The 27,046-nt window shown below is 44.2% G+C and overlaps 1 protein-coding gene across 1 annotated transcript in view; it reads left to right on the forward strand.

The window, feature by feature from the left end:
* mybpc2a (myosin binding protein Ca) overlaps nt 1-27,046 on the forward strand; it is a 79,942-nt gene that overhangs the window by 30,914 nt on the left and 21,982 nt on the right. The window contains exons 14-26 of the mRNA XM_068019667.1: nt 932-1,037; nt 3,112-3,278; nt 3,544-3,709; nt 4,123-4,229; nt 4,836-4,865; nt 5,192-5,334; nt 9,446-9,605; nt 10,675-10,779; nt 12,083-12,271; nt 12,566-12,700; nt 14,941-15,108; nt 16,017-16,105; nt 24,675-24,870. Of these exons, the coding sequence (XP_067875768.1) occupies nt 932-1,037; nt 3,112-3,278; nt 3,544-3,709; nt 4,123-4,229; nt 4,836-4,865; nt 5,192-5,334; nt 9,446-9,605; nt 10,675-10,779; nt 12,083-12,271; nt 12,566-12,700; nt 14,941-15,108; nt 16,017-16,105; nt 24,675-24,870 (1,761 nt within the window). The remainder of the gene's footprint in view (nt 1-931; nt 1,038-3,111; nt 3,279-3,543; nt 3,710-4,122; nt 4,230-4,835; nt 4,866-5,191; nt 5,335-9,445; nt 9,606-10,674; nt 10,780-12,082; nt 12,272-12,565; nt 12,701-14,940; nt 15,109-16,016; nt 16,106-24,674; nt 24,871-27,046) is intronic.

Consider the following 27,046-nt stretch of genomic DNA (forward strand, 5'->3'; position numbering starts at 1 on the left):
TGAGGTGAGTGTTTTTGATGCTAATTGGAATACTCCTACAGTAGACAGCAAGGCAGGCAAATGGGACCCAGAAAGACCCAGGCAAAATATTCTATGCGTTGTTCCCAAAATTGGGATGATGGATAGCAATCAGGAACAATTATAGCAAGGACGTCTGTGAAGCCAAATCTCGGGAGAATTAGCCTGTTTCTTTCTTACCTTGCCCTGAGTTTTCCCCTCCTCTCCTGAAGGTGCAGACTCATGTTGGGGTACAATTCCACATGCACCATGGCTTTAAAGTGTCTTGGAGTCAAATGATCAATATGTCTCTGACCCATGTAACTGCCTTTGCTTTGAGCTGAGGCAGATGGGAAAGGAGTGATACAAGAGAGAAGAACGAACGTGCATTTATATCGCGCCCACTCACAACCTGAGGACGTCCTAAAGCGCTTTGTAGCCAATAAAGCACTGCACTTTTACATCCACCTCAGAGGGCAGATAGAACCTTGCTTTAACAGCTCTCTCAAAAGACGGCACCTCTGACCATGCAGCACTCCCTCAGCACTGGCACTGCGAATGCCAGCTTAGATCAGGTCTCTGGAGTGGGACTTGAACTCACTACCTCTGACTTTACGTAGAATGTACAGAACAGAAACAGGTCATTCAAGCCAACTGCTCTATGCTGGTGTTTGTGCTACCCACATAGCTGATGCCTAAAATCTGGAGCCAGCAACTGAAACACTAACTTGATATTGCGCCCTGCTCTTTTAAACACACTGGGTAACGTCCATTCAGTAGGTGTGCTATTCTAAAGGTTGTCGATCTGCTTTTAAAGAAATAATAATATAGTTTCAACTGGTGCCTAGAGGAAATTCAACCCCCTCCCCATCTCCCAATGTCAGTGCTCAGGAGAACCTGATATCAAATGTTAATCTGCCTGTTTCTTTATCAGAGCCCCCTGTTGTCATCACTGTGCCCCTGGATGACCAACATGTATTCGTAGATGACCGGGTTGAGTTCGATTGTGAGGTCTCGGAGGAAGGAGCGGTTGTTGTCTGGTAAGACATCTCCCTACCCCTCCTCCCCACCCAATTTTCTCCCCTTCCCATCCTGGAGAGGGTAACACAGTTAGGGTACATGGGGTAATGCAGACTTCATTCTTCATCTGTGGCTTATGAAAGGTTTTGATGGATGTGGAGAGAGTTGAGAAGCTGAGGTTGTTCTCCCTTGAGCAGAGAAAGTTAAGTGGGGGGGGGCGAGGGATTTAACAGAGGTATTCAAAATAATAATGGGTTTTGATAGAATAAATAAAGAGAACCTGTTTCCACTGGCAATAGGGTCAGTAACCTCAGCATGCAGATTTAAGGTAATTGGCAAAAGAATTGAAAGATGGCGGGGGAGGTGGATGGGAGGGAGATGAGATATTCTACTTACACGCGTTATTCTGATCTGGAATGTGCTGCCTGAAAGGGCAGCGGAAACGGATTCAATAATAACTTTCAAAAAGGAATTGGATAAATACTTGAAAAGGAAAATGGGGAACGAGAGGGGAGTGTAGGACTATTTGAACAGCTCTTTCAAAGGGCGGGCACAGGCACGGTGGACTGAATGGCCTCCTTCAGTGCTGGATGTCACCCCTGTGCCCGCTCACCTACATTGGGTCCCTGTGAAGCAATGCCTTGATTTTAAAATTTTCATCATTGTTTTCAACTCCCTCCATGGCGTCACCCCTTCCCTATCTCTGTCACCTCCTCCAAGCCCCACAACCCTCCGGGATTTCTGCCCTCCTCCAATCCTGGCCACTTGATCATCCCTGAATTTAATTGGCAGCCGTGTCTTCAGCTTCCATGACTCTGGAATCCCCTCCCGACACCTCTCCGACTCTCTAATTCACTTTCCTCCTTTAAGACACTCCTTAAAACCTATCTCTTTGACCAAATATTTGCCTCAATATCTCCCAATGTGGCTTGCTGCCATAATTTGTTTTATAATGCTCCTGTGAAGCACCTTGGGATGTTTTATTACATTAAAGGCACTATATAAATACAAATAGTTGTTATTGGATCCCAGTACAAGACCCTGTTTACATGAAGCGGGGAGGGAAGGGAGATGGAAAACTGATTTACGTCAAGCTCCTGTTCTGATCTGGTATCCAGTTGCATTAGAATGACATAGGTCAATTGTCGACTGCCAAACAGAGTGCAATGTCCTCCACTCGACCTTTGGCACCTCCTCCAACACAGAACCAGGCCATTCAGCCCAACTAGTCAGTGCTGGTATTTACACACCACATGAGCCACCTCCCTTCCCCTCGCCCTTATGCTAAACTTGCGATCTGAAGCAGTCAATACTACACCAGTGTGTGTAGCTGCAAGAGCCAGACTTATTAAGCCCCAATAAAAGAAGGTTTACAATAACTGGACAAATATTCAAATCCAGTGTAAAATGCAGAATGTCATCCTTTTTGAGTAAAGCTCTTTCTGCCTTCTCTCCTGGAGGCACTAGCCCTTCTTGGAGTGAGGTTCCAAGGGTGTCGGCAGACTTCCAGACCCTCAGTTTCAGGCCCATCCGTTATTCACAAGTCCAGATGGCAGGCTGTTTATTCAGGAAAGTCATTGAGGCAGAGCCTGACCCTGTGCTCATCTGGCACCTGCTGGCATGCGTGTGGCAGAGATTGCCAGCAGGAGCCCCTCCCCCACCCCCCCCCCACCCCAGCCAATTGTCCCCTTCTGGGGCCCCGGAGGCTCAAAATCAGTTGGCTGCACCACCACCCCCCCCCCCTCCCCCCCTCACTGCAATAAACTAATTCAGCGCATTCGCCAAGGAGTGAACCTAAGAGCTTCTGATCGGTATGACTCAGTATCACACGACAATAACAACAACCTGCCTTTAGCATAGTATCAGTGTCCCAAGACACTTCAAAGGTGCATCACCACTAAATTTTGACACTGAGTCACAATGAGATTTTAGGACAAAAGTTTGGTCAAAGAGGTAGGTTTTTGAGGAGCGCCTTAAAGGCGGAAGTGAAGCAGACAGTTTTAGGGAGGCTATTCCAGCAGAGGTGTCTTAGGGCAGAGGTGTCTGGTCTGCAGTAAGGGTTACAAAAGTCTTAGCTTTCCTCCTTTGTTTTAGGTCAAAGAATGGGGTTGAGTTGACCCGAGAGGATTCGCTGAAATATCGCTTGAAGAAGAGTGGGAAGAAGCATATGTTGATCATTAATGATGCCACCAAGAACGATGCAGGACGCTTCAAGATCATGACCAACGGAGGCGAATCAGAAGCTGATTTGATCGTGGAAGGTACTTCACTGCGAGCTAGAGAGAGTGAAATGGGGGTGGGGAGGTTGTCTGGGCCTGTTCTAAACAGCGGGGAAGGGGCTCGAGCATTTGTAGGCAGAGAAACACGCAGCCATCTGACTGTCTCTTGCTAGTTAGTTTGTCTAACAAGGCATTCAAAAAAAAAAAGCAGTAGAGTTTTTGTCGTGGTTGAAGGGAGATTTAATAGAGGTATTCCAAATTATGAGGGGTTTTTGATTGCCTGTGTGTTCTTGCATCGGTATTTCAGACAAGGTCCTGCAGATATTGCAGAGTTTTGCTGACCTGACATTGAAGGCGCAGGAACAGGCTGTCTTCAAGTGTGAGGTGTCTGATGACAAGGTCACGGGCAAGTGGCTGAAGAACGGGATAGAGGTGATTCCGAGTAAGCGCATCCACATCACACACAAAGGCCGGTAGGTTCTACTCTCTTCCTACAATGGTAATTCACTGGATTTTTATTGTAACTACCCCACTCCCCCCACATCACCCTCAACCCAACCTCCCTCCAGGCAGACAGACAGATGTCACCCCCAGGGTAAGGTTGATCTGCTGTCCCCCCCCCACACCCGATACCACCTCTGATCTTCAGAGACTCCTGCCAAATATGCTGATCCAAGTTCTCAGTAATCGTCACGCCTAGTGGGAATCAACAATGTGGGATTGTTGATGACTGTTCTATGGCATATATTTGACCTGTGTGATATAATTCTTTCCCATGGCTACACTGCCATTGCACTTGCTGACTTGAATTCCCCCCCCCACACCCCGCCAGCAACCCCCCCCCACCGTAACTTGGACATTGGGTCATCTCTGTTCCTCTCCACAGGTTTCATAAACTTGTGATTGACGACATCACGCCAGACGATGAAGCTGATTACACCTTCATTCCAGACGGCTACGCCATCTCCCTCTCTGCCAAGCTCAACTTCTTGGGTACGAGGCACTGAGTCACTTCAAGAGCTTCCATTGTCCGGGTTAATGCACATAGTTTGTACAGGGCTACATCTGATATTTGCAAGTTGGTGATTTTGTATATGTAATATATATGCAGGACTGTGATGGGGTATACATGAGATATGCAAGACTGTGATTGGGTATATGTAATGTAAACAGGACTGTAAACAAACCAAAAGATTGGAGATTGTAGCAATAGAGATGCTATTAAAGGACCAAGATCGTGAAAGAAGTCACGAGCTAGCGAGTTCTAGATTTTTCGGCCTACCAGGTAAAGGCTCTGAATCAGTGACCAGTACATTATTTCATTCTAGTCCTGCAGTTTATTTTGATAAAGGTAATTAAGCATTCTACGGGGCTATATAATAAAGGGGAGGATGTTTTGCTACAGCTATACCAGGCCCTGGTTCATGCTTTAGAAAGGATATATGGACTTTGCAAGGAGATGCAAGTGCAGATTCACCAGATGAATGGTCTCTTCCTGATCCTACGATCCTATCCGAGGTTATTGACAATAAATGAGGACAAAATTCTATTTTTCTTTTGGCTGACGATTTTATTTCCTCTTTCCCTTGTGTCTTTCAGAGATTAAAATTGACTACGTACCCCGACAAGGTGAGGTTTTTGAATGTTAGTATTCAACGTTTGCTTTAAATATAGTGTTTGCATTTTTAATTTAAACTGAGTGATCGGCCAAATGGATTGTTATGTCTTGTGTAGTACAAGGCTTCTATCGCAAGGTGATTATATAATTTTTGTTGTGAATGCTAGCCCTTCTGAAAGTGTGACCCTTTCTCTCTCATTGTCCATCTCTCTTTTGTCTCCCTCTCTGGTGCGCATCTTTCTTTCTATCTTTTTTTTCTCTCTCCTCCTCTTTAGAGTGTGATCTTGCTTTCTCTTTCACTGTCTCTGTCACTTCTAAACTTTGTTTTAAAATGCAGAGCCTCCCAAGATCCACCTTGACTGCACAGGCAGTGTGGTTTCCCAAAATACCATTGTTGTGGTAGCTGGTAACAAGCTCCGGTTGGATGTCGATGCCAGCGGTGAACCTCCTCCAACTATTACCTGGTTCAAGTCGGATCAGGTAAGCATCTCCAGTCATTCCCCAGGTTGTTCTTGTGGCAATTAAATGCTTTGCTTTTTATTGTCAATTTCATTCCGCACTCACCAGACGTACTCAAGAAGCACATCCCTGGTGCTCCAGACGCACACCCTCTGGGAAATTAGATGGCCACTCTGGTACTCCAGACTCACAACTCCTGGTACACCAGACGGCACACCCTGTAGTCTTACAGATGGCACCCTTTGGCCTTTCCAGACGGCCATTCTTTGTCCTCCAGACAACCACCCTGTGGCACTCTCATGTATGAAATTAGGGAGTGACACTGGGGCTTTCCTTTGGGTATTCTCCTGATCGGCTGCTGTAACTGCAGTGACCAATCAGGGTTGGGATCCTCACGCAAGCTATGTGAGTGGGAAGTTTAAACAGCTGATCAAGAGAACGCCGAATAAAAATATCCCATTAGCCTGCAAACTATTCAACTGTAAAAGGCATCATAGTCAAGCCTCATCCTGCCCTTAGCTCACCTTGATCATACAGACTCGATTCCAACAGGATAGCTATCAGAAGTAGAAACATCAGCTGACTCTCTGCTCCCTGGACCAGGGCTGCTATCAACCTTTACTCAATAAAACGATAAGAAAGGAATTGAACCTTCTACATGGGTGTTGTGTGTTACTGCCTACCTGCATTTAAACCCTTACATCAGCTGTACATGGCCACCACTGCTCTGAAAGTAAGGGGCAGAAGGAAAAATACTAACTTATGAATGTCATGTTGGCTGCACATTCCCAAAGCATCCTAGTGAAACTGAGCAAGCTCATTCGAAAATGTGTAATCTGCATTACCTGCTTTGAGAAAAACTATTTTCATAGTGTGGTTCATTTTTTAGTGTGAAATAAATAAAAATGTAATGATTTAGCCCCTCTACTGCAGTCCTGGCAGAGACCAGGCAACCCAGCACAAAAGCAGGAATCAAACGTGCTCCTACCTGGTTTGCACATCATAAAATCCAGGCTGACACTCCCAGTGCAGTATTGAGGGGGTGCTGCACTGTCAGAGGTGCAGTCCTTCGGATGAGGAATTAAAGCAAAGCCCTGTCTACGCTCTCAGGTGGACTAAAAGATCCCATGGTACTATTTCGAAGAGCAGGAAAGCTCTCTCTGGTGTCCTGGCCAATATTTATCCCTGAACCAGTGTCATTAAAAGCAGATAATCTGTTCATTATCACATTGCTGTTCGTGGGAGCTTGCTGTGCACAGATTGGCTGCTGTGATTCCTACCTGAGTACACTTCAAAAGTACTTCATTGGTTGTGAAGCACTTTGGGACATCCTGAGATCATGAAGGTTGCTATATAAATGCAAGTCTTTGTTTCTTTTAACCCACTATCACTTCAGAATGTAATTTATAAATGATTAGCCAATTTGCTCAGAAGTAAATTTGTGAGTCATTGTTAATAGATTACACCGAACATTGCTTCTGGGAGCAAATGGGGCTGAAGCTCATTAACACATCGACTCACTTTTGTTTTTTCCTCTCTTACCTGTTAAGCAGTAATGAATGGGGAAACATGCAAATTTATTTCGGATTTACCTGGTTTGCAAATCTCATTAATTCCACAGCATTGAAGCTGGCAGCACAGCCCCAGAGGGATTTGACAGTTTGTGGGTTGAGCAGGAGAGGAGATCGGTGAAGGAAATTGACTTAAATGAGTTTGATTAGTTACACATTTGTGTCAAATTGCTCACAATCATCCCCAAACATGGCAGTGGGAGATAATTGGTAGTGATCGTCATTACTTACCTCAACACTTTTCTTCACATTGGCCATGTCCTTCCACTGTCTGCTGTACCATCTGTTTAGTGATAGGTCACTTGCCTGATCAAATGAGGCTGTTTCTCTTTACTCTTCCACTGTCCACAAAGATATCTAGGGTCTCAACTTGCTTCTATGGCTTGGCGATCAACACTCTAGTCATAGGTTCAAATCCCATTCCAGAAACTTGAGCACATAGTCTAGGTTGACACTCGCAGTGCAGTACTGAAGGAGTGCTGCACTGCCTTTCAGATGAGAGGTTAAATTAAGGCCTTGTCTTCCCTCTGAGGTGGATCCCACGGTACTATTCTGAAGTATGAGGGTTCTCCCTGATGTCCTGGCCAATATTTATCCCTCAAGCAACATCACAAAAGCAGATTAGCTGGTCATTTATCTCACTTTGCTGTTTGTGGGAGCTTGCTGTGTGCAAATTGGCTGCTGCATTTCCTAGACTACAACAGTGACTACACTTCAAAAAGTACTTCCTTGGCTGTAAACCACTTTGGGGTATCCTGAGGTGGTGAAAGGCGATTATATAAATGAAAGTCTTTCTTTCTCCTTCCTGAATGTCTAAGTTTACACACTCCACAACGGGGTTGCCATTGATGACTGTCTACAATGCTTAGATAAAAAAGGTAAGAAATTAAATTTATATAGCTGCCTTTCATGACCTCAGGATGGACATCACAAAGCACTTGCTAGCCAGTGAAATACTTCCTTGAAGTATTTTTGAATACTTTTAGGCAAAAAAAAATCTAACCTTAGTCTGGAGTGGAAAATTAGTCCTTGTAATGCTTGCTAATTTTGAGAGCAGATTTGTGTTGTGGGCCCATTTCTATGAGGACTTGTACTGAGATCTCATAGAGCTCTTGGAGTTGGCCATGAGAAGATACTGTGATTTCTTGGGTGGAATTTTATGCTCTTCCCCGTGGCGGGTTTGGAGGTGGGGAGACCATAAAATCGTGTGGGATGGTGGCAGGGTGGGGGGGGGGGGGGGTGACCTGCCTCCGCTGAAATTTAGTCTGGGTGGGAAGGCCCGTGAATGGCCTTCCCGCCGCCCCCCCCCCCCCCACCAATTGAGGCGCTTAACTGGGTAATTAACCCCCAATTAAGGGCCTCTTCCCACCGCATCCGCTGCCTGGGAAGCACGGCACAAGAAACAGTGCGGGCTGCTTTCCTGCTCCAGGCGGATGGGGGTCCCTTGCTCAAAGGCACTTAGTGCCTGAACGAGGGACCCAGCATCGGGAAGGGGGAGGCGGGTGTCCGCTGAGGGCCACCCTCCTTGCCCTTGCTGCTGACCCCCCCTTCCCCCTGCCTGCAACCCTCCCACCCTGGACCTACCTGGTTCCAGTGCTGCTCCTCGGTGTTTGGTCACTGCAGCTACGGCAGCAGCCACTGCCTCTGCGGTAGCACAGCAGCTGCTGGCCTCTGATTGGGATTTCCGGTGATGGGGGTCCTAAATCCTATGGAAGGCCCGCCGCTGTCCAGTTAAGTGCCTGATTGGCACTAAATTCGGTGGGCCTTCTGTAGAAGAGGCGACGCGGGTATCTCGGCGTCGGTTTCCCCCAACGTCGAGACCCCCTCTGCCAGCATAAAATTCCCCCCATTGAGTCTTGGCTGGCTTCCAAGTCGGTTCCTCGGGTGGAAGACTGACCCAGTAGAGTCAAACAACTTTAATATCTTACAGCGACTGCCAAACATATGGCCTCCAAAGAAAGAACTTGCATTTGTATAGCGCCTTTCACAAAGTCAGGATATCCCAAAGCGCTTTTTTGACAATAAAGTTGGTCACTGTTGCAATATAGGAACCGTAGCAGCCAAGTTGTACACAGCAAGCTCCCACAAACAGCAATCAGACCAGATAATTTGTTTTTAGTGATATTGGTTGTGGGATAAATATTGGCCAGGCTATTGAGTGAGAAATCCCCTGCTGTTCATTGAAATAGTGCTCTGGGATCATTTACACCCAACTGAGAGGGAAGACAGAGCCTCAGTTTAACATCTAATTCGAAAGTTGATATCTCCGACAGTGCAGCACTCCCTCAGTACTGGCACTGCCAGCCTAGAATTTGTGCTGAAGTTTCTGGAATGGGATTTGAACCCATGAGCTTCTGCATCCTCCTGGAAGTCAAGTGTGCTAACCACTGAACCATGGCTGATAATGCCATTTTAAGACTGAATGAATCCACTTTGGTTTAGGGGTGAATGCGTGGCTGCCTGAGGCAAACAAAGTAGTACTTAATGAACAATATGACAGAATCAAAGAAGGAACACCCCCCCCCCCCCCCCTTAGCTGTATTCATTATTTTCCTGCCCAGGAATTCTCGGATGTAGAAGGACGCCTGCGCATCGAGACAAAGAACAACCTCAGCAGTTTGGTGTTGGAAGGAGCGCTGAGAGAGGATGAGGCAAAATACAACATCCTGGTCCAGAACCCAGCTGGCGAAGATAAGGCTGTCATCATCATCAAAGTTGTTGGTAGGTCATAGTGGGGGGGAAAACATGGTAGGAACAAGTGCAGTTGTTCTCGAAACAAGGAAACAAATCCTTTTCTGGAGAAAAATTTTAAAAGGAAATCTGGACTCAAAAATAATTTTCCCCTCGTGTACTCACCTGTGTCTCATGTGGAGGTATTAATTCCTGAGGTAATCGATGTATTTGTCTCTTCAGCAAAGTAAATCTCTGAATTTAAACTATGATCCCATCCTGCCTCCTGTCCTGTCTTCTGTCTACTTTGGACTGGGAGGAAATGGAAAACTGAAAGGAAACCTGTAATTATTTTCAGGATAATGTGTTTGTGATTATCTCTATTGCCTCGGCTAGTATTTATATCCAGAATCGCTGCTCGGTGTTCAATTGACTTTTACAGGGATCCTGAAATCTAGGCCAGTATCTACATGCATTGAGGGATGGCCAACAGCTTCAACCTACAGAAATCTCCCGTCCTACTGTCGTGTGATACGTTGCTTAATCAACCATCAGGAAACGCTTTCTGCTCTGTATCTGAGAAAGTCCGTTTGAATCCGAGGCCTTCAGAGCATCCAGCACTTTGAATGCTTTGTCCACTCTTAATAATCCTTGGCTCTATGTTTTTTTTAATTCATTCATGGGATGTGGGCGTCGCTGGCCAGGCCAGCATTTAGTGCCCATCCCTAATTGCCCTAACTGAGTGGCTTGCTAGGCCATTTCGAGGGCATGTAAGAGTCAACCACATTGCTGTGGGTCTGGAGTCACATGTAGGCCAGACCAGGTAAGGACAGCAGATTTCCTTCCCTAAAGGACATTAGCGAACCAGGTGGGTTTTTACAGCAATCGACAATGGTTTCATGGCCATCATTAGACTAGCTTTTTAATTCCAGATTTATTAATTGAATTCAAATTCCACCTCCTGCTGTGGAACCAGAGCAATACCCTGGGTCTCTGGGTTACTAGTCCAGTGATAATACCACTACGCCACCGCCTCCCCCTTCTGCCCAATTTTGATATGGAGCAACTGTTGTTGTGTTGGCAAGTGCACAATCTTAGCCTCTCAGTCTTTGTGTTGCAGATGTCCCTGATCCCCCTGCGAATGTCAAGATCACTGGCATTGGAGAGGATTGGTGCACAGCAGCGTGGGACATCCCCAAGTATGATGGTGGCCAGCCCGTTACAGGTACAGCATGTTCCAGATGAGATCCACTGGGTGGTTATCAAACCAAGTTTAAAATTTTTGCCACTTAAAGAGAAGAAAAATTGAGAGGGGATACTGGTTTGGTATAAAGGTAGCAGGCCAGCTCACTTGGGATGAGCAATGCCATAGGAAATCCACCAGCATTGAAAACAAATACTGCGGATGCTGGAATTCTGAAATAAAAAAGAAAGTGCTGGAAATACTCAGCAGGTCAGGCAGTATCTGTGGAGAGAGAAACAGAGTTGATGTTTCAGGTCAGTGACCTTTCATCGGAACTGGGAAAAGTTAGAAATGTAATGGTGTTTAGGCAAGTGAAAGTGGGGAGGGTGGAAAAAGAACAGAAGGGAAGGTCTGTGACAGGGTGGATAGCAGGAGAAATGAAAGGACAAAAGATGTAAAGGTGCAGAGCCAAAGGGAGTGGTAATGGGCCAAGTAAAGAAACAAAAGATGGGTCAGGAGGAGGTGTGAATGGCAGACCGATGAACAGCTACTGTCTGAAAGCAGAAACAAGGGAAAAATGGGAATAAACCGAAACACTGCAAAGAAAAGGCAACAAAATGGGGACAAAATTAGGGTCGGATGTTGTTGAACACAGTGTTGAGTCCAGTAGGCTGTAGAGTGCCTCTTTTCCATGTTCGTGAGAGGGCTGCCTCTCTCTTACATTACAGAGAAAGATTCCTTTGCTCTATATTATAGGTTCAGAGAGGGTCAGGTACAGCAGGGAATTTCTCTGCTTGGCCCTCTGTAAGAAGAAAGACTTGCATTTGTATAGCACTTTTCACGACCACCAGACATCTCCAAGCGCTCAACAGCCCACAAAGTACTTTTGAAATGTATTTTGTGATGTAGGAAACGCAGCAGCCAATTTGCGCACAGCAAGCTCCCACAAACAACAATGTGTTAATGACCAGATAATCTGTTTTTGTGATGTTGGTTGAGGGATAAATATTGGTCAGGACACCAGGCAGACCTCCCCTGTTTGTCTTCGAAATAGTGCCCTGGGATCTTTTACAAACCCACCTGAGCAGGTAGTTGGGGCCTCAGTTTAACATCTCGTCTGAAAAGCGGCGCCTCTGACGGTACAGCACTCCCTTAGTACTGCACTGTAGTGTCAGCCTTGATTTTTGTGCTTAAGTCCTGGTGTCCGGCTTGAACTCAGAACCTTGTGACTCAGAGGTGACCAACTGAGCTGCTGTATTATAGAGAGAAGAAGGGGGAGACTCCATGTAATGTGTTATTTGCTTCACAGTCTCGAAGCAATGATTATTGTTGCCTCTACCTGCAGGTTACTTGCTGGAAAGAAAGAAGAAAACTAGCATGAGATGGATGAAGTTGAACTTTGAACCTATACAAACAACAAGCTTCACTGCCAGTCGGATGATAGAGGGCTGTCTTTATGAGATGCGAGTGTATGCTGTGAATGGGATTGGCACGTCCCAGCCTAGCATTTCCTCAAGGACATTCATGCCACTTGGTGAGTAAAGGGCAGCATTGGGAGCTGCAAATTGATCATAATGAAAAAGGCAGATGGGCAGCATTCTGTCAGAAACTGAACGGGAGCTTCATTTTAATTATAAAGCAGGATTCTTTTATCGAGACTTTTAGGAAGCTTTTCCTCTTCCAGCAATTCTCGCCTAACGTGCTGTGGGGGGTTAGGAGTTTGTGCGTTTATGCAGAGGAGCACCGCTGGCACAGGAGTTCCCATGGTCGTGATACCCATGGCAATTGCCAAACTAAATCTACCGCTAAGCATTTGTTTTGTCTCTAGCCGTACCCGGTGAGCCAATGCACTTAGTTGTTGATGATGTTACTGACACCACAACCACCCTGAAGTGGAGAATACCTGAGCGGATTGGTGCTGGTGGATTGGATGGATACCTCATTGAATATTCAAAGGAAGGCTGTAAGTACCAGACAGTTAATTGATTCCATATCTCAGAGTGGCACTTAATGAGTATTTAACTGGAGCTAATGTCAGTAGTCATTTGCACTGTCTCTGAATCCCATCCCTTGCCATTTGAGTTGGTCTAATATCCAGACCAAATGGGCCATTTGCAGTCAGGTTTACTGACTCTAAGCCTCTCACCTGCCAATACTTTTTGCTGCTTGGCCATGTAGTCCTGTGATGGTTAAGCATATCGTTACACAGAGGGTTATTGGGAGTGTGAAATACCTTGCCAAGGGCAGTGGTTGAGTGGACCCAACTGCATCTTTTTTTTTATTTGTTCTTGGATGTGAGCATCGCTGGCAAGGCCAGCATTTATTGCCCTTCTCTAATTGCCCCTTGAGAAGGTGGTGGTGAGCCGCCACCTTGAATTACTGCAGTCCTTGTGGTGTAGGTACACCCACAGTGCTGTTGGGGAGGGAGTTCCAGGATTTTGACCCAGGGCTAGTGAAGGAACGACAATATATTTTCCAAGTCAGGATGGGGAGTGACTTGAAGGGGAATTTGCAGGTGGTGGTGTTCCCAAGCGATGGTAACACTATTGAATGTCAAGGGGAGATGGTTAGATTCTCTTTTGTGGGAGTAGGTCATTGCCTGATGATATGGTGATTTAGGGGAATGTGAACCAACATTTGAAACAGAGGAAGGTTGAGGCTATGGGAAGTAAGCAGGGCACTGGAATTCATTTTTGAATTGATCTATTAGGGAGCTGACAGATGCAGGATGGGCCAAATGGCCTTTTTCTATACGCTAACCTTAATTGGAGCTTTGAGATGGGGCTTGATTTGGGAACAAAGCTTCTAAATGGCAAGAGCAGCCAATGGGGTCAGACAGAAAAGAGCTCAGAAATGTTTTAAAATGAAATTTGTATGATTTTTGTTTTAGTTAGAAAAAAGGACTTGCATTTATTTGGTCCGTTTCGACAACTGGACGTCTCAAAGTGCTTTACAGCCACTGAAGTATTTTTAAAGTGTTATTATGTAGAAAATGCAGCAGCCAATTTCTGCACAGTAAGATCCCACAAACAGCAATGTGATAATGACCAGATGATCTGCTTTTGGGATGTTGGTTGAGGGATAAATATTGGCTCAGGAGGTGGGGGGAGGGGGGGGGCGGAGAACTCCCCTGCTCTTCTTCAAAATAGCACCGTGGGATCTTTTACATCCACCCAAGCAGGCAGATGGGGCCTCAGTTTTATATCTCATCTGAAAGGATGGCACCTCCGACGGTACAGCACTCCCTCAGTACTGCACTGGAGCGTCAGCCTTGGTTTTCGTGCTCCAGCCCTGGGGTGGGACCTAAACCCAGAGCCTTGTAATTCAGAAGCAAGAGTGCTCCTACTGAGTCACAGCTGACACTAATAAGCTGTTATGTTTCCACTTCTTTCTGCAAATTCACCCATGGCGTCACCAACATGGCTGACAAAAAAGAGAGGGGAAACTTGTAACAGCTTTCCACAGGTGCCAGCCTGCATCCAGCTCCCAGCAACCTGCTGAGGTGACCACCCGTTTCTTAAAAGCTTCCAATCTGTCCAACGTCCAGGAGAATACGGCAACGGTGGGTCATCGTTCCATCCAGTGGCCTTTCTGAGTGAGTGTGTCAAGTTTAGTGCCAAACTAAAGTCACTATCTGTGTTGTCACCTCATTCTCGTGTTCCTTGCAAGCAACAGACTTGGAAGGAGCTCTCATCTACCAATCTGGATTGGACCTGAAATCAATGTGAAAGACCAACAGTCTCAAAACCCATGCACCAGTTCCCACAAGCCTTTTCAGTCCCCCTTCCCTCTGTATCATACAGTCATACAGCACAGAAACAGGCTCTTCGGCCCATCGTGTCCGTGCTGGCCATCAAGCACCAATCTATTCTAATCCCATTTTCTAGCATTTGGCTCCTAGCCTTGTGTGCTATGACATTTCAAGTGCTCATCTAAATAAATAAATCAAACCACTTGTTTTCCCACTGCCTTATCCCCTAGGCAAGCTGGCCAGGTGTGGGAATAGCACATTGGAACAGGAGGAGGCCATTCAGCTCCTTGAGCCTATTCTGTTATTCAGTTAGATCATGGTTGCTCTGTATCTGAGCTCCATCTACCTGCCCTAATCCTCAGTACCCTTACCTAACCAAAATCCCTCAATCTCAGTTTTGAATGCAGCTGCTCTCTATATTGTTTTAAGCACAAACCTCTGCCTCTCTGCAGCCGATGAATGGATCGCAGCCAACACTGAACTGGTGGAGCGCCTAGGATACACGGTCAAAAACCTTCCCACGGGAGAGAAGATTAACTTCCGTGTGCGGGCGGTGAACATAGCTGGAAAGGGCTTACCCGCCATACTTGCCCAGCCAGTCACTATCCGCGAGATTCTCCGTAAGTAGAATTTGCGGACTGCAACCAAATAAACTGTGTAAAAACTAAATATATCAGCCAATGATGGAGGTTTCAGCTTTGAGGGGCATGGGAGCTCAGCAACAAAATCTAATCTATACGTGTGAGATGCCTTCTTCGGGTGAAATTTGGGTAGTCTCAACGGGGTTCATATTCTGTTAGCAACAGTTAGCTTTAATTAGCAGGATGTGCCCAGGCAGCAGGAGCACTGGTAGGAACATTAGCAACAGGGTGAAGCCATTCAGCCCTTCGAACCTGTTCCACTATTCAATTAGATCATGGCTGATCTGTATCTTAAATCCATTTACCCACCATAGCTCCATATTCCTTGATATTTTTACCTAACAAAAATTTAACGCTCAGCCTTGAGAGCTCCAATTAACTCACCATACACAGTCTTTTGGGCTTGTCGTTCCTCTTTATCCATAGAGTGGTTGCAATGTGGAACTTTCTATCGTAGGGAGAAGTTGGGAACAGTATAGATGCCTTAAAGGGGAAGCCAGATAAGTACATGAGAGAAAGGAATAGAAGGTTATGCTGATAGAGGGGTGGGGGGAGGCTTGTGTGGAGCAAAAACACCAGCATGGACCAGTTGGGCCGAATGGCCTATTTCTGTGTTGCAACTGCTATGTATAGTAAAATAAGTAGAAATATGAATTGATTGTTTGGGCAACAGGGTACAATAAAAAGAAAGCGATCAAAAGAATACTATACTTCAGCGAAGCTTTAGTTGGATGGTTGGATAGTCTTTGAACCTTGGTCATGTTTGGTTCTTGACAGCTCCATCACCATCGGTTGTTTAATGTTACAGTGTAATTGTCAAGGCCGAGGCACTGCAGATTTGCCAGCGCACTCTGTAATCTTTCTTTCTTCCTTTCTTTTCCATGTAGAACACCCGAAAATCTGGCTGCCACGCCAACTGAGACACACACTGATTAAGAAAGTTGGCCAGCAAATCAATATTATGATCCCATTCCAGGTGAGAAACTTCTGGGTGTGTATTCTGGGGTGTGCACCTACAAACGCTTCTTTGACATGACCCTTGGTGGGGGAGCATTCATTTCATAGGATGATACAGCGCAGAAGAAGGCCATTCATCCCATTATGCCTGTGCCGGGAACAGCATCACTTCCCCATTTGGGCATTGAACCTCGATTTCCCGCATGACAGACGGCAATATTCACCACTATATTAATCTATCCCCGAGCCAGGACGTGGAGATGAAATAGCAATGAAAGCATAGAGCAAGAAAACTGTAAGCAAGTCAAGACCTGCCTACAGAACATGTAGAATGTGTCCCATCCTGAACCACACCCCATTATGAACTCGACCCAACCCAGTTAATCGCCCAAGAATTTTTCTCCTGGGTTGCTTTCCTTGACATGATTTCCAGTGATCTCAGGATTTGGGAACCAACATCAAAGCATAAAGAAGCATGGAATGTACTTGACCCCTTGACCCCTGTAAGATCATAAGAAATAGGAGCAGGAGTAGTCCATTCGGCTTGTTCAGCCATTCACCATGATCATGGCTGATCTTCTACCTCAACTCCACCTTCTCGCACTATCCCTATGACCCTTAATTTCCTTAATATCCAAAAATCTACTGATCTCTGTCTTGAATGTACTCAACAACAGCTCCCTGGGGTAGAGAATTCCAAAGATTTATAACCTTCTGAGTGAAGACATTTCTCCTCATCTCTCCTAAATGACCATCCCCTGATCCTGAGACTGTTGTCCCTAGTTCTAGACTACCCAACTGGGGAAACATTTTTGCAGCATCTGCCCTTTCAAGCTCCTTAAGAATTTTATATGTTTCAATGAGATCACATCTCATTCTTCTAAACTCTCGGGAATATAGGCCCAGTCTACTCAAACTCTCCTCATAGGACAATCCCCTCATCTCAGAAATCAGTCTGGTGAACCTTCGTTGCCCTCCCTCCAAAGCAACTATGTTCTTCCTTACGTAAAAAGACAAAAACTGTACACAGTTCTCCAGGTGTGGTCTCATCAAGGCCCTCTACAATTGCAGTAATATAGAAACATAGAAAATAGGAGCAGGAGTAGGCCATTCAGCCCTTTGAGCCTGCTCCGCCATTCATTATGATCATGGCTGATCATCCAACTCAGTAACCTGTTCCCGCTTTCGCCCCATATCCTTTGATCCCTTTAGACCCAAGAGCTATATCTAACTCCTTCTTGAAAACATACAATGTTTTGGCCTCAACTGCTTTCTGTGGTAACGAATTCCACAGGTTCACCACTCTCTGGGTGAAGAAATTTCTCCTCATCTCAGTCCTGAAAGGTTTACCCTGTATCCTGAGACTATGACCCCTGGTTCTGGACTCCCCCACCATCAGGAACATCCTTCCTGCATCTACCCTGTCAAGTCCTGTTAGAATTTTATAGGTTTCTATGAGATCCCCCCTCACTCTTCTGAACTCCAGTGAATATAATCCTAACCGATTCAATCTCTCCTCATACGTCAGTCCTGCCATCCCAGGAATCAGTCTGGTAAACCTTTGCTGCACTCCCTCTATAGCAAGAACATCCTTCTTCAGATAAGGAGACCAAAACTGCACACAATTTCCCAGGTGCGACCTCACCAAGACCCTGTATAATTGCAGCAAGACATCCCTGCTCCTGTACTCGAATCCTCTCGCTATGAAGGCCAACATACCATTTGCCTTTTTACCGCCTGTTGCACCTACATGCTTACCTTCAGCGACTGGTGTATGAGAACACCCAGGTCTCGTTGCATATTCCCCTCTCTCAGTTTATAGCTGTTCAGATAATAATCTGCCTTCCTGTTTTTGCAACCAAAGTGGATAACCTCACATTTATCCACATTATACTGCATCTGCCATGCATTTGCCCACTCACTCAACTTGTCCAAATCACCCTGAAGCCTCTCTGCATCCTTCTCACAACTCACCCTCTCACCCAGTCTTGTGGCGTCTGCAAATTTGGAGATATTACATTTAGTTCTCTCATCTAAATTATTAATACATATTGTGAATAGCTGGGGTCTTAGCACCGATCCCTGCGGTATGCCAATAGTCACTGCCTGCCATTTGGAAAAAGACCCATTTATCCCTACTCTTTGTTTACTGTCTTCTATCCATTGCAATACACTACCCCGAATCCCATGCGCTTTAATTTTACATGCTAATCTCTTATGTGGAACTTTGTCGAAAGCCTTCTGAAAGTCCAAATAAACCACATCCACTGACTCCCCCTCATCAACTCTACTAGTTACATCCTCGAAGAATTCTGGTAGATTTGTCAAGCATGATTTCCCTTTTGTAAATCCATGCTGACTCTGTCCGATTCTACCACTGTTCTCCAAGTGCTCTGCTATAAAATCTTTGATAATGGACTCTAGAATTTTCCCCATTACCGACATCAGGCTGACTGGTCTATAATTCCCTGCTTTCTCTCTAACTCCCTTTTTAAATCGTGGGGTTACATTAGCTACCCTCCAATCTGTAGGAACTGTTCCAGAGTTTATAGCATCTTGGAAGATGACCAGCAATGCATCCACTATTTCTAGGGCCTCTTCCTTAAGTACTCTGGGATGCAAACCATCAGGCCCTGAGGATTTATCGGCCTTCAATCCCATCAATTTCCCCAACACCATTTCTCTACTAATACTGATTTCCTTCAGTTTTTACAGTCAGTAAGACTCCTTCACTCTTATACTCCAATCCCTTTCTAATAAAGGGTAATGCAGCATTTGTTTTCAAATACATCGTCAGGCAGTCCCTAATCTGAGAGAGACCATACCTACTTGTTAATCTCCTGCGGTAGTAATGTGGAATGTTAAGACCAAGTATAGTCTTCAGATGAAGTGAGTTTAGAGGAAGACAGGTAACTGGTCTAGGATGAGGAGAAGTAATTGAGTTCCCATTTTAAAGTCCTACATTCTAACTTTATTCCTATATTCAGATCTATCCTAAAAACGCCGATGTATAACATTGTAATTATGCCCTCCCACTAGTGGTGATGCTGTAGCACTTCAGTTGGGTTAAAAGTGTGATTACAGTGTGGCACAGTGTTTACATAGGCAATTTTCATTATAAATGTGGATGTAAGAATTTATGATGGAAAAGGGGAAAGAAAGTGTGCGCAGATGTAAAATTTTTTATGTAATACTATTTGCTTCCCATAGCCTTGCACATGGGGAATCACAACCAAGTATTCAGGTTATCAGGTCAGAGGGCAGGGCGAGGAAGAGTGGAAAGGACAGTGGAGCAAACGAGGGACAAGAGCGAGAACAGGGAAGAGGATGGCTAGGGGATGAGGTGAGAAATGAGTAGTGGGCAGAGAAAATGGGTGTGGGAGCATGGAGATGGGGAGAGGAGTGGGGGGATAGGATAGGGAGAGAAAGATGGGGAATGAGGGACGAAGGAAAGAGGTGATAGCAAAGAGATTGAGGAGGGGAGTTGAAGGAGTATAACAGAGACCGAGCAAAGGCAGGGCAATTACTGGAGTAGAGATGGGGCTGTGGGGAAAGGGGACAGTTACTTTCACAGCAGAGATGGGGTGGTCTGGTTGCACTCTCTGGAAAGCGGTGGGGTGCAACTTCTGTCTTATGTCCTGCTGTGTGTGTCCACAAATTATTTTAAGTCAGGAGCTTTGAAGTGGGATCTTCACACCTGGTCAAAGGTACGAAATGTGAGTGAGGTGCCGTGTCTTCTGCAGGGTAGGGAGGGGGAGGGTCATCTATCAGAAGTGGGGATCTTCACACCCTCTCTCTGGGCTGGATTTGAGTTAGAGGTGACAGGAGAGCGTCTAAACATGTTCTGATGTAGGTCTGTACGTCTGTAACCAAAACGGAGTCTGGCTGTGATCTCGCACTAACGTGCCTGAGATCTGAGGAGGCATTAAATCACGAGGGGGGAAAAGAAAAGCCTGTATGTGGATGAGGTAAAATTTTACCAGGACACTGTGGCAAGGCAGAATTGCTGTTCTCCCTACCTTCTTTCTTTTCTTTGGCCTCCTTATCTTGAGAGACAATGGGTAAGTGCCTGGAGGTGGTCAGTGGTGTGTGGAGCAGCGCCTGGAGTGGCTATAAAGGCCAATTCTAGAGTGACAGGCTCTTCCACAGGTGCTGCAGAAAAATTTGATTGTCGGGGCTGTTACACAGTTGGCTCTTCCCTTGCGCCTCTGTCTTTTTTCCTGCCAACTGCTAAGTCTCTTCGACTTGCCACACTTTAGCAATACAGTACATAAAAACGAGGGAGTAATTAGATTGCTGCAGTTGGCCTTGGAGCCCCTGGAACAGGGAATGGAAAAATCAACATGCTCCTGATCTGCTGCAGTGTGTGTGTGTGCACGCGTATCTCTGTGTGTGTATGTGTGTGTGTGTCTATATCCCCGGAGTGTCTGTTGACACCATTGTGTCAGGTAAAGAGTTGGAGGCGGGGTGGATCTTACAGCAGGAGTCACAGCAAATAATGTATTTTATAGCAAACAAAGTCTATTTACTCAGCAGGCGGAGTCTATTTAAACTGCGCACTACATCAAACACTCTACAGAGTCTATTTAAACAGCGCACTACAGCAGTCAATAGAGTCTATTTAAACAGCACTATATCAAACAGTCAACAGAGTCTATTTAAACAGCGCACTACAACAGTCTATAGAGTCTATTTAAACAGCACTATATCAAACATTCTACAGAATCTATTTAAACTGCGCACTACATCAAACACTCTACAGAGTCTATTTAAACAGCGCACTACAACAGTCTATAGAGTCTATTTAAACAGTACTATATCAAACATTCTACAGAATCTATTTAAACAGCGCACTACAACAGTCTATAGAGTCTATTTAAACTGCGCACTACATCAAACACTCTACAGAGTCTATTTAAACAGCGCACTACAACAGTCTATAGAGTCTATTTAATCAGCACTATATCAAACATTCTACAGAATCTATTTAAACAGCGCACTACAACAGTCTATAGAGTCTATTTAAACTGCGCACTACATCAAACACTCTACAGAGTCTATTTAAACAGCGCACTACAACAGTCTATAGAGTCTATTTAAACAGCACTATATCAGTCAACAGAGTCTATTTAAACAGCGCACGACAACAGTCTATAGAGTCTATTTAAACAGCACTATATCAAACAGTCAACAGAGTCTATTTAAACAGCGCACTACAACAGTCTATAGAGTCTATTTAAACAGCACTATATCAAACAGTCAACAGAGTCTATTTAAACAGCACACTACAACAGTCTATAGAGTCTATTTAATCAGCACTATATCAAACATTCTACAGAATCTATTTAAACAGCGCACTACAACAAACAGTCTATAGAGTCTATTTAAACAGCACTATATCAAACAGTCAACAGAGTCTATTTAAACAGCGCACTACAACAGTCTATAGAGTCTATTTAAACAGCACTATATCAAACAGTCAACAGAGTCTATTTAAACAGCGCACTACAACAGTCTATAGAGTCTATTTAAACAGCACTATATCAAACAGTCAACAGAGTCTATTTAAACAGCGCACTACAACAGTCTATAGAGTCTATTTAAACAGCACTATATCAAACATTCTACAGAGTCTATTTAAACAGCGCACGACAACAGTCTATAGAGTCTATTTAAACAGCACTATATCAAACATTCTACAGAATCTAAACAGCGCACTGCAACAAACAGTCTACAGAGTCTATTTAAACAGCACTATATCAAACATTCTACAGAGTCTATTTAAACAGCGCACTACAGCAAACAGTCTCTCGAGTCTATTTAAACAGCACTATATCAAACATTCTACAGAGTCTATTTAAACAGCGCACTACAACAAACAGTCTACAGAGTCTATTTAAACAGCACTATATCAAACATTCTACAGAGTCTATTTAAACAGCGCACTACAGCAAACAGTCTCTCGAGTCTATTTAAACAGCACTATATCAAACATTCTACAGAGTCTATTTAAACAGCGCACTACAACAAACAGTCTACAGAGTCTATTTAAACAGCACTATATCAAATATTCTACAGAGTCTATTTAAACAGCGCACTACAGCAAACAGTCTCTCGAGTCTATTTAAACAGCACTATATCAAACATTCTACAGAGTCTATTTAAACAGCGCACTACAACAAACAGTCTACAGAGTCTATTTAAACAGCACTATATCAAACATTCTACAGAATCTATTTAAACAGCGCACTACAACAAACAGTCTACAGAGTCTATTTAAACAGCACTATATCAAACATTCTACAGAATCTATTTAAACAGCGCACTACAACAAACAGTCTATAGAGTCTATTTAAACAGCACTATATCAAACAGTCAACAGAGTCTATTTAAACAGCGCACTACAACAGTCTATAGAGTCTATTTAAACAGCACTATATCAAACAGTCAACAGAGTCTATTTAAACAGCGCACTACAACAGTCTATAGAGTCTATTTAAACAGCACTATATCAAACAGTCAACAGAGTCTATTTAAACAGCGCACTACAACAGTCTATAGAGTCTATTTAAACAGCACTATATCAAACATTCTACAGAGTCTATTTAAACAGCGCACGACAACAGTCTATAGAGTCTATTTAAACAGCACTATATCAAACATTCTACAGAATCTAAACAGCGCACTGCAACAAACAGTCTACAGAGTCTATTTAAACAGCACTATATCAAACATTCTACAGAGTCTATTTAAACAGCGCACTACAGCAAACAGTCTCTCGAGTCTATTTAAACAGCACTATATCAAACATTCTACAGAGTCTATTTAAACAGCGCACTACAACAAACAGTCTACAGAGTCTATTTAAACAGCACTATATCAAACATTCTACAGAGTCTATTTAAACAGCGCACTACAGCAAACAGTCTATAGAGTCTATTTAAACAGCACTATATCAAACATTCTACAGAGTCTATTTAAACAGCGCACTACAACAGTCTATAGAGTCTATTTAAACAGCACTATATCAAACAGTCAACAGAGTCTATTTAAACAGCACACTACAACAGTCTATAGAGTCTATTTAATCAGCACTATATCAAACATTCTACAGAATCTATTTAAACAGCGCACTACAACAAACAGTCTATAGAGTCTATTTAAACAGCACTATATCAAACAGTCAACAGAGTCTATTTAAACAGCGCACTACAACAGTCTATAGAGTCTATTTAAACAGCACTATATCAAACAGTCAACAGAGTCTATTTAAACAGCGCACTACAACAGTCTATAGAGTCTATTTAAACAGCACTATATCAAACAGTCAACAGAGTCTATTTAAACAGCGCACTACAACAGTCTATAGAGTCTATTTAAACAGCACTATATCAAACATTCTACAGAGTCTATTTAAACAGCGCACGACAACAGTCTATAGAGTCTATTTAAACAGCACTATATCAAACATTCTACAGAATCTAAACAGCGCACTGCAACAAACAGTCTACAGAGTCTATTTAAACAGCACTATATCAAACATTCTACAGAGTCTATTTAAACAGCGCACTACAGCAAACAGTCTCTCGAGTCTATTTAAACAGCACTATATCAAACATTCTACAGAGTCTATTTAAACAGCGCACTACAACAAACAGTCTACAGAGTCTATTTAAACAGCACTATATCAAACATTCTACAGAGTCTATTTAAACAGCGCACTACAGCAAACAGTCTCTCGAGTCTATTTAAACAGCACTATATCAAACATTCTACAGAGTCTATTTAAACAGCGCACTACAACAAACAGTCTACAGAGTCTATTTAAACAGCACTATATCAAACATTCTACAGAATCTATTTAAACAGCGCACTACAACAAACAGTCTACAGAGTCTATTTAAACAGCACTATATCAAACATTCTACAGAATCTACTTAAACAGAGCACTACAGCAAACAATCTATAGATTCTCTTTAAACAGTGCATCATAGCAAACAGTCTAATTAAACTGTGCACTACAGCAAACTGTCTACAGAATTTATTTAAAAAGAGTCACTATGAACAAGAGGAAACAGAACTCCTGACAATAACTGCAGCATCTCCTGATAAAAGCATGGTGATTTCTCCAGCAAAATACAGTGAGTGGAGGATAGTTACATTATACCAATTCTGTACCTAAAAATCAATCTCAGTAACTTTACAACATTGGGGTCTCCAGGAGTGATAGATCAGGAAATTACTCAGTCATCTCCATTCTGGCCAGAAATAGTGGTGCCATTATATGCAGCCAACATATTGAGCAAGAGCAGAATCGGGTTCAGCTGTAACATCCGTTAGGGTCAAGAGTCTGCTAAAATTCACTGCCGGGGCTCTCTTGAAGAATGGTTAATTGGGTGATATGCTGGAAGCATCTATGGAAGTGCATCCCAGTATGATCCAGCACCTATAGAAGTGGAGGAGAGAGAACTGAGGGGGTGAGGTTAGAAAAATATTTCAGAAAATAACCTTGAGTTGATTCACAAGCACGCTTCACTTTGTCAACCCACTTGAGCTGAACTGACTGTTTGAACTTTGACCCTCATCAGGGAAAGCCACGACCTTTGGTCACATGGTTGAAAGATGGGCAGCCACTGGATATCAAGCAAGTCAGTACCCGCAACAGTGATGTGGACACCATTCTCTTCATCCGAAGTGCCGAGCGCAGTCACTCTGGGAAATACGAGCTCAGTGTTCAGATTGAGAATTTGATTGACAAGGCAACTGTCAAAATTCAGGTTGTTGGTAAGCAGCATCATCTGGGCAGGGTCTTTAATTATGGAGAACCAAAGAAATCCCTCAGCTTTAAGTTGATAATACTTTTAAATGTTTTATGAAAGACGCTTTACAAAGATGAACGTAAGAACATATGAAATTAATGGGCAGGAAAAGACCAGTGGCTCCATCAAGGCTGCCGCACACCACAATGACCAGAGCATCATGACTAAACATTTCTTCCCTCCTTTGACCTTCCCTCACCCCTATCCTCACAGCCATGTGATCTCCTGGGAGAGGGGAAAAACAACAGAGAGAAATACCCAGGGCCAATAAGGGAAAAAAAGTCCTCTGTAAAATTCATCTCCAACCTCCTCGGGCGATTGACACCAGTCCTGGGATCACATGGACCAAGTGTTATCTACAATGGCACTCACCTATGGGATGCGATCTCTTCCCCAGTCAGGAACTGGTCTGGCTTCCTCTTGAAGGCTACAGAGAGCACCCACTGCAGCAGCTGACAGCACTACTGTATGGGAAAAGAACAGCTCATCATCCAATCTATTCCTACTCTTGTATAGTCTAAACTCATGTCCTGTATTCCTCCCCAATTTGTTAAAGTCTATCAATAGAGACACTATTCAGCCCTTTAACTATTTTATAGGTGTCTCTATCAGGTCACCTCAAAGTCTACGGTGTTCAAAAGTTAATAGACCAAGGACTTTGATCCTATCTGATAGTGGAGGTTCTTTAAGGAAGTGGTCAAATACAACTGTTTGTTGCGTGCATGAAATTAACATCTACGCATGAACATATGAAAAACAATAGGAAAAGATCTTTTGTTCCACCAAGACATGATGCACGATGAGGCCAAAGACCTCCCCACATATGCCACCCCACAGTTTTGCCAACTCCTGGGGAAAGATAAAAAGAGATCAAAGTCCCAGGTCAATTTAGAAAATTCCTATTCAATCCTCAAAGGCAATCAAGACCGCCTGCAGCAGTAACTAATATCGCTAATCTTAGCTATCTCACTTATCATCTCTAAATCAACGTGCTCTCCCCTCTCAGGAACTCATCCAGGTAAGCCTCCTGAAGTGATGCAGTGAACACACGCTTGCCACACACTTTTGTAGTTGGCTAAAATTTCTCCTACTGCTAGGTGGTAACCAAGTCAGTTGGCAGGTTCGCACGGAGAATAGCATTGCTCATTATTAATTATGCAGGATGGTCCCAGCTCACCTTTGCAACTTTTAACTGCAAGCAAGCAGTCTTACGTCGGTAGTGGACAAATTATTGGAGAGGATTCTGAGAGACAGGATTTATGATTATTTGGAAAAGCATGGTTTGATTAGAGACAGTCGGCATGGCTTTGTGAGGGGCAGGTCATGCCTCACCAGCCTTATTGAATTCTTTGAAGATGTGACAAAACACATTGATGAAGGAAGAGCAGTGGATGTGGTGTATATGGATTTTAGCAAGGCGTTTGATAAGGTTCCCCATGGTAGGCTCATTCAGAAAGTGAGAAGGCATGGGATACAGGGAAAGTTGACTGTCTGGATACAAAATTGGCTGGCCCATAGAAGACAGAGGGTGGTAGTCGATGGAAAGTATTCAGCCTGGAGCTCGGTGACCAGTGGTGTTCCGCAGGGATCTGTTCTGGGGCCTCTGCTCTTTGTGATTTTTATAAATGACTTGGATGAGGAAGTAGAAGGCAGGGTTAGCAGGTTTGCCGATGACACGAAGGTTGCTGGAGTTGTGGATAGTGTGGAAGGCTGTTGTAGGTTGCAACGGGACATTGACAGGATGCAGAGCTGGGCTGAGAAGTGGCAGATGGAGTTCAACCTGGAAAAGTGTGAAGTAATTCATTTTGGAACGTCAAATTTGAATGCGGAATACAGGCTTAAAGACAGGATTCTTGGTAGTGTGGAGGAACAGAGGGATCTTGGGGTCCATGTCCATAGATCGCTCAAAGTTGCCACCCAAGTAGATATGGTTGTTAAGAAGGCATATGGTGTGTTGGCTTTCATTAACAGGGGGATTGTGTTTAAGAGCCGCGAGGTTATGCTGCAGCTCTATAAGGCCCTGGTTCGACCACACGGAATATTGTGTTCAGTTCTGGTCGCCTCATTCTCGGACGGATGTGGAAGCTTTAGAGAGGGTGCAGAAGAGGATTTACCAGGATGCTGCCTGGACTGGAGGGCAT

This window comes from Heterodontus francisci, chromosome 41, assembly GCF_036365525.1.
Source record: "Heterodontus francisci isolate sHetFra1 chromosome 41, sHetFra1.hap1, whole genome shotgun sequence".
NCBI classification, from domain to species: Eukaryota; Metazoa; Chordata; class Chondrichthyes; order Heterodontiformes; family Heterodontidae; genus Heterodontus; species Heterodontus francisci.